At 40.6% G+C, this 10,585-nt stretch overlaps 1 protein-coding gene across 1 annotated transcript; it reads right to left on the reverse strand.

Moving 5' to 3' along the window:
* Positions 1-9,193: 9,193 nt before the first annotated feature.
* LOC148039541 (caffeic acid 3-O-methyltransferase-like) lies at positions 9,194-10,258 on the reverse strand. Its single transcript, XM_087665186.1, has 3 exons — positions 10,011-10,258; positions 9,728-9,795; positions 9,194-9,637 (listed from the first exon to the last, which is right to left on the reverse strand). Exons 1-3 carry the CDS (start codon positions 10,201-10,203, stop codon positions 9,485-9,487), a joined length of 414 nt encoding a protein of 137 aa, XP_087521312.1. The 5' UTR covers positions 10,204-10,258; the 3' UTR covers positions 9,194-9,484.
* Positions 10,259-10,585: the final 327 nt, after the last annotated feature.

A 10,585-nucleotide genomic window follows, 5' to 3' on the forward strand; every position in this document is an offset into this window, starting at 1 on the left:
TGAAAATCAGGGTACTCATACCCTTCCGGCTGAACCATGTATACATCCTCTATTAAATCACCATTGAGGAATGCATTCTTAACATCCATCTGCTGCAATTTCCAGCCTTTTGCAGCAGCCAAGGCAATAACAGTTCGTATGGTTGCCATTTTTGCAACCGGGCTGAATGTTTTATCATAATCCAAGCCATACTGCTGAGCATATCCTTTAGCGACCAGCCTTGCTTTGTACCTTTCTACACTGCCATCAGACTTACATTTGATTTTATAAACCCATTTGCAGCCAACAGGCTTTTTTCCTTCAGGCAGTGGTACCAAATCCCAAGTCTGATTTTCAGCCAAGGCTTTCATCTCTTCGTCCATAGCCATACACCAGTTTTCATCCTTTGCTGCTTCAGCATAAGTACCTGGTTCTTTGATCTCCATCACTTTTGTCATGTATGCATAATTCTTTGCAGAATAACCAGAGTACGTCAACCTGTCAACAGGGTATCTGACCCTCTGCGATCGTCTAGGCTGTGGTGCACTACTCGATTCACCTCTCTCATGAGGCGGAATGTACCTGTTCTGCCTCGTGCCAGGCGTATAGACAGTCGGAATACCAAGTTCGCTGTCTAAAGTATCACTAGACTCATAGCCCGAAGTCATTCTGCCAGGTGTCATCATACCATCCTCACTAACTTTCTCTTTTCCTTTGCTGTCCAAGACATCATGTCTCCCCCTCACTGACATACCCGTGTCAGTGGACGGTGAGCTCCTCAATCTCCCTGTCCATGGGGATACTGTCTGACTGATAGGTCCTGTCATAGCAATGCTCTGCTGCATATCAACTGTAGAGACATGAGCGGAAGGCAAATCGGATGGCACTGCAACTGGTGAGACATACCAAGAGCCCAGCTCATCAAAGATGACATCCCTGCTTACCAAAGTCTCCCTGGTAGAGGGATCATAACATTTGTATGCCTTCTTCTCCTGCGAGTATCCAATGAACACACTCTTATGCGCTTTGGGATCCAACTTTTTCCTTTTCTCATCTGGAATGTGCACATAAGCAAGGCAGCCAAAGACCTTCATGTGTCTTACATCCGGCTTATAGCCATAGAGCCTCTCAAACGGTGTCATGTCATGAATGCCGGCAGTGGGAGTCCTGTTTAGAATATATGCGGCTGTCACAACAGCCTCTGCCCAATAGTAAAGCGGCATATGCTTCTCATTCATCATGGCCCTGGCAGCTTCCATTAGAACCCTGTTCTTCCTTTCAGCTACTCCGTTTTGCTACGGAGTGTAGCTACAGGTTAGCTGCCTACGAATGCCATTTTCAGCCAAAAAATCAGCAAATTCATTGGAGACATACTCCCCACCGCTATCAGATCTCAAGCAAGAGATGTAACACTCAAATTCCTTCTCAACCTGTGCCTTAAATTTCTGAAAAACAGCAAAGACCTCATCTTTTGTTTTCAATATGTAAAGCCAGGTATATCGACTGTAGTCATCAATGAAGGATACATAGTATCTGGAACCCCCCATAGATGCATTATGAGCTGGTCCCCAAACATCAGAGTGCATTAACTGCAGTGGTCGTGTACTCTGTCTTACATGCCTGACAAACGGCAATCGTGACTGCTTACCAAACTGGCAAGCCTCGCAGACATGACCAATATCTGAATATTGCAATCTAGGTAGCCCTGTTACCAGCTGCTTCTTCTGCATGGTCTGCAGCCTCTGCAAATTGACATGCCCCACTCTCTTGTGCCAAATCTCTAAGTCCCTGATAGTGCCAGAACCCTGAGCAAACACAGCGGAATTCAGCTCTGGCATTGTAGCATCAAGAGTGAACATTCTTCCATTTCTGTGGCCTTTCGCGATCAACTTGCATCCATTGCCAAACTCTTCAATAAAGCAGCCATGCTTATTGAAGCGAACCTGCAAGTTCTGCTCTGTCATTTGACCCACAGACAGTAGGTTCTTCGTAATCGAAGGAACATGCAAAACATCATGAAGATTCTTCTTCCTGCCATCATGTACAACCAGAGGCACTTTGCCTTTATGCTCAATGCTATGTTGCATGTCATCACCTGTGCATACATAGCCATGCTTTTCAGCCACCATATCCGTGAACCAATCACCATGAGGGATCATGTGATTCGACGCCCCCGAGTCAATGTACCACACTACATCATCAGATGATTTTTGAGCAGCCTTATCTTTGACATATTGCATGGCAAACAGTCTATCACCAGAGTCATCTGCCTGACTGGACGTAGCATAATGTCCATGCTGCTTGCCCTTCTGATTTCCCTGCTTCTTCCAGCAATCCTTTGCAATATGCCCATACTTTTCGCAGTAGTGACAATCCTTGTCCTTATTTGGATTGTCTGACTGACGCTGCTGCTGCCATGAGCCTCTGCCACGGGAGTTCGATCTCCCCCTGCCTCGAAAGTTGCCACTACCTCTTGCATTTGATGACTGCTGATTGCTATTACTATAGGATGCATTCTGCTGGCCTCCTCTGCCAGATCCATAGCCTCTACCACGGCTACCACGACCACGCTGATTCGAATAAAAAACTGCATCCTTATTCTTAGAGTTGCTTGACCCTGTAGCTAAGCCAAGCTTCACCTCTTCATGAATCAATAATGTAACCAGCTCATTAAAATCAGGCATCTCAGCCCGCACAGATACTGAAGTGTCAAAAGACTTATACTCCAGACCCAAGCCATTTAAGGTCACTGCAACCATATCCTCATCTTCTACCTGTGAGCCAACAGATGCGAGCTGATCTGCTAAGGTTTTAATTTCCGTGACATAGTCCTGTATGGATCTGTTCCTCCTCTCTATGTTGTTGAATTTTTGCTTCAGTTGTATCTTCCTGGCACTCGTAGTTGTGCCATAGTACCTGACCAATATGTTCCATGCATCTGCTGGGGATTTACAGTTCATGATCTGCATCACCATAGCATCCGAGATACATAATGATAGCCAATGTAAAACTCTGCGAGCTCTTTCCGTCCAAGCTCGATGTGCTCGTCTTTGATCAGCTGTAGGATTCCTATCTGGAACTTCAGGTTCAGCCTCAACACCTGTCACTAAGTCCCAGTATCCTTTGCCTATCAGAAAGTTCTCCATGCGGAACTTCCATATTGCATAATTGTTTCTATCAAGCTTTTCTCCCACAATCTGGGTTACATTATCAGTTCTATCAGCATTTGCCATGTTGCAGACCTTGCCTGACTACCTGCAAACCAAGATTTTCTTAACAGTTCAACTTCAGCCCGGAACTGTTTATGACAGTTTTCTGCAATTAATTGCAGGAAAAAAACCAGTAAATTTCAGTCAAATATCAGCCCAAACAACGTCCCAATCGGTTGATCCAACTCATAAAGACAATTGCCAATACATATGTCTGATGTTCGGTTCAGATTTAACTCCTGCAGATCCACTGCCAGATTCCAAAAGCATGCAATCCAAACCTATAAACTGCAATTACAGCAGCCTTTCCAAAGTCAAACTCCCACTGGATACACGTAATGCATATTCCAAAACTGCTTAGTTGACTGCTGGTACATATGCCACTTCAGACATAAGCATAGAGACACAGAACAGTGCATAACCAGCACATACAAGTGCCAACAAATTCAATTGCAGGTTACAATCAACCAAAGTTCAGCATATCAAGTTCCAATCAGCCCCAAATTATCTCCCGATCATGTCATACATTTACTTCGTAATGGTGAGGTCAATACATGAGCATCTAGGTATACATAGACAACCTATTTTCACTGACCAAAGCATAAGACCTCATGAACCATTTGTACTTGACCAAGACAATATGTCTGCATTCACTTCAGCTCTAGACTTTAGTTTTCAATGATACTCATTGAATGTTTCAAGCCTCCATACATCCAGCATGTATGTGACAGCTCTCATAGGTGATAGAGCTCTAGAAATGACCTGTATTGCATTAGTAGTATCTAATGCTTAGTACTGACAGTACATGACAGTTTTCAGCAGTGAACAGTTCTCAGATCTGAATATTTTACTGAGAAAATTTAGCTCAAGTACTTCACATCAAGTACATATAACTTCTTGACTTGTATTGTCTGCAATGCAATCTTCCCAGCCAAGTGTCAAGTAGTGCTTCAGTGAAAGCTAATGCTTGCTGCCCACTGTTCTGAGACAAGTTTCCAGCTTGTTTACACTTCCAAATCTGAGTATTTTCTTCAAGGAACTTCAGCTCAAAGTCCTGAGAACTGATACTTATGTCTTCTAGAATGCTCCTAGGCTCTAGTGAGGTCCATAAAGCATGTCAGAGAGCTTCAAGGCTCTTCCAAAGTATTGCATATGCTGTATATACACTGTATACAGCAGTTCAGCCTTCTGTTCCAGGTCTGTGTACTCTGATTTTAGCTCATAAGAGAACTCCAACACAAGCAATGACTTCTTGTAACCCTGAACTACCTTCCAGTGTCTGCTCACTAGCATTTGATGACCTCTTGTACAGTGCTCATGTCAATTTTGCTTCAGCAGAAGCCATGCCTTCAGCAGGCGCAAACACGCAGGCTGGGCAGATCTGTGCTGCTGCACATCTTGCTCATTACCATGACAATGATACACTCACTGATGCTCAATCAGTCCTTGGAGGACCTCTCAGCAAGCAACAACCCTTCTTCAAGCCAGAAGACTCCAATGCTTCACTGTACATACCTCTAGTGTGACCTTTGATGGAGATGGCAGTCAGTCCTCTTCTTTTTTCAGCTCTTCAGTTCACTCTTCAAGTCTTCTTATTGAGTGCATTCCACCAGTGAGCCCATTCATGGCTCTGATACCATGTTCAGATTCAAAGAGGCAGAGTGATGAAAGGCAGAGTGAAGCAACAAGCTTCCTCTCACACACACTATATTCAAACCACACTGAATAGTGAAAGATACAACCTACGGTCATAAGACCATTCACACCAAAGGCACCGACTTATTTAATGTATCTAACTACTATGGCTAGACTAGCTGTGTCCAGCTCATGTCGGTCAACACACACTAAATGAGCTTGATATTCTAACAAAGTTGACCAAATTGATGCCCATGTCATCCTTTTTCTTCTTTCCCTTTTCAATAAGCATTGGTAAAAGAAAAGGTTTAAATATCTCGTACAAAGGAAAGCTCTAGAAGAAAAGACTTCTCACCTAGGTATTACTTGTTTTTTATGAATGTATAATACATTGAATCTTGTTTGTAGTGTGATAGTTTGTTATGTAGCCAACCCATATTCTACACAATATATCAATGTTTTCAAATGAAGAGAAAATAGTACTAGAGAGAAATGAGCACCTTATAGTCCCCATAGGAATGTCCTCGATTTACTTGTTAGCTCAATGTGAATTATACTTATCATGGTTACTAATAACAAAAATAAATTTGTAAAAGTGGTTTATTGGAGAGAATATTAGAATCCAAAAGAATCTCAACATGAAGCTTCTACTATGTTATCATATTGAGAAACTAACACTAAGATTTGATTCATCCATGTGAGTCATCATGAGAACTATGTATTGTTATTTAACTATTTAACCATACAAAGAATCATAATTTCCTAAACACAAAAGACATATAGCAAACATTAAATTGGTTAAACATCATACCCTTTCCTAAATTGAGCTATGTAAAACATATGCAAGTTATCAAAAAGGTTCACCATGATGTAAAGCCTTTCGTGAAGATCTTAAGTCATATTGCCTACCAATTCTACCTATGACCAAAATGTAAATTGCTATATCTTACATTGCTCAAAATGAATTGCCTTGAAAAATGATTCATTTCATGATATATCTCTGTATTTATAGTATCTCCTTATCATGATGACATCATCGATCAAATGAACATCTAAACAACACCGGATGCATGCCTTGTGGAAAATGATCTTAGGAGATTTACGACATGCTAGCAAACCACAAAATTTGGCATCTTTGCCCATGTGATAACCTGAGAATTATGACATATATATCCACATGAATAAAGGTAAGCATGATTTCTACTTTGCTTGTGGTAGGAATTATTTTTATCAAAACTATGACTTGTGGGTTTTGCGTGTTTTGTGAAAAATTATTATATCATCATATTTTCTGGTTTTCTTTCATATTTTGGAGAAAATGCAACATGGAAAATCAATAACAAACAAAATCAAGCACTTTTTTCAATCATTTTTCATAAAACAAAAGAACCACTCACTTACGCATAGAAGTCGTGATTCGGAGGCTTGTACCTCATAGACGGGAGGCCGTTGACACTTCTTCTTTGCCGTTGATGCACTCTCTAAGCCCAATCTACGTCCTCCATTGCTCCAACATCATCATTTAGTCTGGATTCTTTATCACAACCCTCCCCTTCTCTCTTGAATTGATGCATATGAACAATTGCAAAGACGAGAGGAGAGACGAGCGAGAAATACTGGAAAGCCAGATTTTGAAATCCTCCATAAAAATTAGCAAAATCACAATCATCTTGTTCCTCTCTTTGCCCTGATCAAGAATCTCCCTCCCTCTCTCTCTCTCTCTCTCTCTCTAAACAGATGTGAATCGGAGAGACATCTATCAAATTTTGAGAGGGCCCAAAAAAAATTTGCATCCCCCCTCTCATCAAATTTTTATTGGTTTAAGCTTCTTTTAATAAGCCTAAGGTTTAAATCATTCAAATAATCGGTTCAACCTTTTGTGTTCACATTGTCCTACAAGTGGATATTTTGATTTTGGATGGGTGAATCGACTCGTATTCAAGATCCGTCTGGACAACTAGCTTCAACCATCAAAATCCATCATCTTGGCCTTCATTGCACACTTTTTGGCTCTCAAATCTAGTAGCTGTTTTTTTACGCCAAACCTTGCCGGGATTCAATGGGGTTCAAACGACCTCCGATCGACAAACCAAGACTTGCGTTGGATTCCTAACGTCAAAATGCATCTAGGAAAACTCAAGCTTGATTATCCACCACTGTTTGGTTTTTCATGAATTGGCACTTCCCGTGCACTTCTTGCTCTCTAAAATAGCCTCAAATGCTTCAAGCATGGCTCAAAATCGACTCCTAAAATCCAGCTCTCATTAGCGACCACAAGATAGGGCGACTCAGTCCATTGAATCCCATGAATAGATCTACACATGCATAACCACAAACAGCATCAAGTTAATACAAAAATACACAACAAAATAGTCCACAACTCTCATTCTATTCCCTGAAAAAATCAAGGCATGAAAATCCACAAGGGATAGGTCCAGCATAATCTGATAGAAATCCAAAGCAAGTCTCTAACCAATTGCTCGAACAAGGACTGGCTAAAAATTCTATCAAAGAGATCATCCTAGTGGTGGTCTGCTACCTACCTAACTTAGGACAATTGGACCAGGACCTCCTACTAGGCGAGGACTCATGTAGCTTGGTCATCATATGTTTGAATCATGGAACATTATTTAGCCAATATAGCTAGAAGGGTGCTAGAGTTGTATGCCCTACAATCCAAAGAAAAAAACAATTCTGTGACCATCACTATTTGCAACATAAAATAACCTACAACCATCACTATTTGTATTGCAAAATACTCTTCTATAATTGTCGATATCTACATTGTGAAGTGTTGCTATATATAGTGATATAAATAATGGCGCAAATAGCAATGGATCTATAGAGGCACATATATCATTGTTTATAGTGATGATGGGGGTAATTTTCTACATTAATAATTACCTTGCTTTGAACATCACTGTGGGATCTATATATTGTAGTGACATAACATGACAAAAAGAAAACCAACCACTAAAGCTATCAAATTTAATTAATACATCATAACCCAAAACCTGGTGCTTCTATGATGACTTTTCACCTTCATAAATCTTATTTGCACACACACACACACACACACACACACATATAGAGGTCAAAGAAAGATGAGTCTAAAGCTTACAATCATCACTACAATGGCAATTTACATTGATTTGTGCATCATGTTGTGATGACTATGTGGTGATTAACATACTTTTTCCACATTTAGTTTTCACAAAAGAAATAGATTGTTTATCATAAATACCAAACTAAATGCACTTGAGAAAAATTAAAAAGACCACATGTGAAAACAATGGCCTAGACTTTGGCTAAACATGATACAAATCTCATTGAGAAAAGTATAAATCAATATTTTTTACTCCATGATATCACCAATAATGCTAGCTACACTTGCTCCCTTTCAGCTCGCAAGAATCGAATTAGCATGACAACTTAGATGGTAAAATGTATGTGATATATATTTCTCCTAATTTAAGAACAATGATCTAAAATAAGGAGCATGCCAAATCTTTATAGAGATTTCAAGCTTAACTTACCTAACCATAATGTAAGGAAACTAATTTACATATTAATCCCCTTGTGATAAATGGAACATGGAACATGTAGAGAGGTAATCAATTGCCCATCCAAAATAATTTAAAGAGAAAAACGAGACATTTGTTCTACATATTTACAATTTGAAAGGTAGTAGGCCAATAAAACATTTAAATCGTCTCTTTACAAGTCATCACTTTTGCTAAGTACAATATCACTTGGAGTTTCTTTGATGTCCATGTTGCATGCTTTCTAGTAGTGCAATTTATGTTGCCTTTTGCACATGATGTTGCTCCTTTTTGGATCATGATTGGAGTTTTGCAAAGTCTTGTTGGATTTGGCGATGAGACAATCTAGATTTGGCATAAAGGAATGGAGATTATGGAGTTGAAGGCTAGACCACACTCATCTTCGAAATGGTCCACCAAACGTTGACTATAAATTTTTGAAGGGATTTGAGTTGAGAAAAGTTGTTGTTTCTTGAAAAATTACTCGCACACACATATTTTATGGAGATCCTTAGAATACTTATCAAGATTAAGAAATGACATAAATGTTATTATAACCCTTTACCATAATATTTGTAGAATTGACAAAGTTCAATGCCCTCAAGAAAAAGCACAATGAATTATCTCAACAATAGCCACATTTTTCTCCATAAATCATGAGCTTTTTCATTATTAAGAAAATAGTAGAATTGAAATGTTTATAAGTATAACATTACTTGCATGTAGGATAGAACTTCTCAGGCGTAAATATCACGCGTGAAGATGAGTAGCCTAATAAACTAACACCTTTCTTAACAAAACATATAGTTGAGACATTTGAAAGGATGCGCCTGAGGAATTTTCTCAAGTTGGAATATTCAAGCTAGATCCCTTTTAGAATATCAAACTAAAGTCTAGAGATATACGAGGGAGTGTTAAGGAGCCCCAACATAAGAAGTAGATAACTCACTCGATTGGTTTGCAACTATACTGTACGTCTTTATACATCTCCATCACACTAAACTCATTGACTTTGCAAATGACTTGGACATTTAAAAACCCTGCAAGACGCGCAAGCTCCCTTAGCTCTGTCTCGGTGCGCTCTCGACCTCCTCGAGTGCATAAAAACATCAATTGGTCCTAACTATAACCAAGACGACTGTTAACATGAGTGTCAAGTGTGTTTGGCAAGATCACATCCACTACTATCACTTTCCCACTGGCTGGAAGGGCAAAATAACAATTTCTCAAGATCTTGATACAATCTTCATCACTCCAATCATGTAGAATCCACTACAATTGTGCATAGTATGTCTAGAGGTTAGTTTTTATCCTTGAAAGCACGGAAAATCATTCTCATAGAGCTAAAGTGTGATAGCATACCTTCATAAAAATAGCATCTGCTTGTGGGATGGTATCAAACATGTCTCTAGGTACATGTTCCATGCTAGCTAAAATGAAAGTGGAACCCGTTAGGTTTAGAGTTGAAGCAAAATGGACATGTCGTGAGTTGCTACAATCATACATATACTCGGTCTAGCATAACGAAGGGAAAACAGCAACACAAGCAACTGACACATTGTATGAAACTAGCATGATACTACTAGTTTGAAATAGAAGCACAAGTGGCTCAGTGGTGTTACTCCTAGAGAGTGGCTTGTTGGACCTTGATATGTAGGTGCGCCTTGTATGACGTGCGGTTGATCAAAGTTGATGCCTTTGATGCGAGGATACTTTTCGACAATTGCATTGACGCAAGCCCCAAAACCTCCGCCAACATCCACAATGCTGGTGAGCCCGTCGAAGCCGTGGTACACACGAAGCAGGGACCGCATGAGTAGCTCGGAGTGGTTAATCATAGCAGAGTTTAAGAGCTGGTGGAAATCAGGGTGATCGGGAGCATATGTGAAAAGGTCGTGGCCATGGGTTTCAAAGAAGGGGTGAGGCCATATACTAAGGTTGTGGGGGAGTCGACGAGGGAGACGGAGGAGGTGAGGAGGGAGTGGGAGGCGAGCAGACGGAGGAGGCGGTCCAGAGAAGAGCAGGAGGTTGCGGCGGCGGTAGAGGGTGAGATGTGAGAGAGGATTTGCGATGCGGAGAGCTGCTGGCGAGGGTGATGCTCGGCGAGGACGTCGAAGACCTTCAGCTTGACAGCCGCCAGCAAGCCGAAGGAGACAGCGCTGAGATGAAGGAACCCCATGGCGGAACAATTAGAACCAGCCTCTTACTCACCGTTGCCAT

This window comes from Lygodium microphyllum, chromosome 2 (genome assembly GCF_053477565.2).
Source record: "Lygodium microphyllum isolate KBCC chromosome 2, Lygodium_microphyllum_v1.1.10, whole genome shotgun sequence".
NCBI lineage: Eukaryota > Viridiplantae > Streptophyta > Polypodiopsida > Schizaeales > Lygodiaceae > Lygodium > Lygodium microphyllum.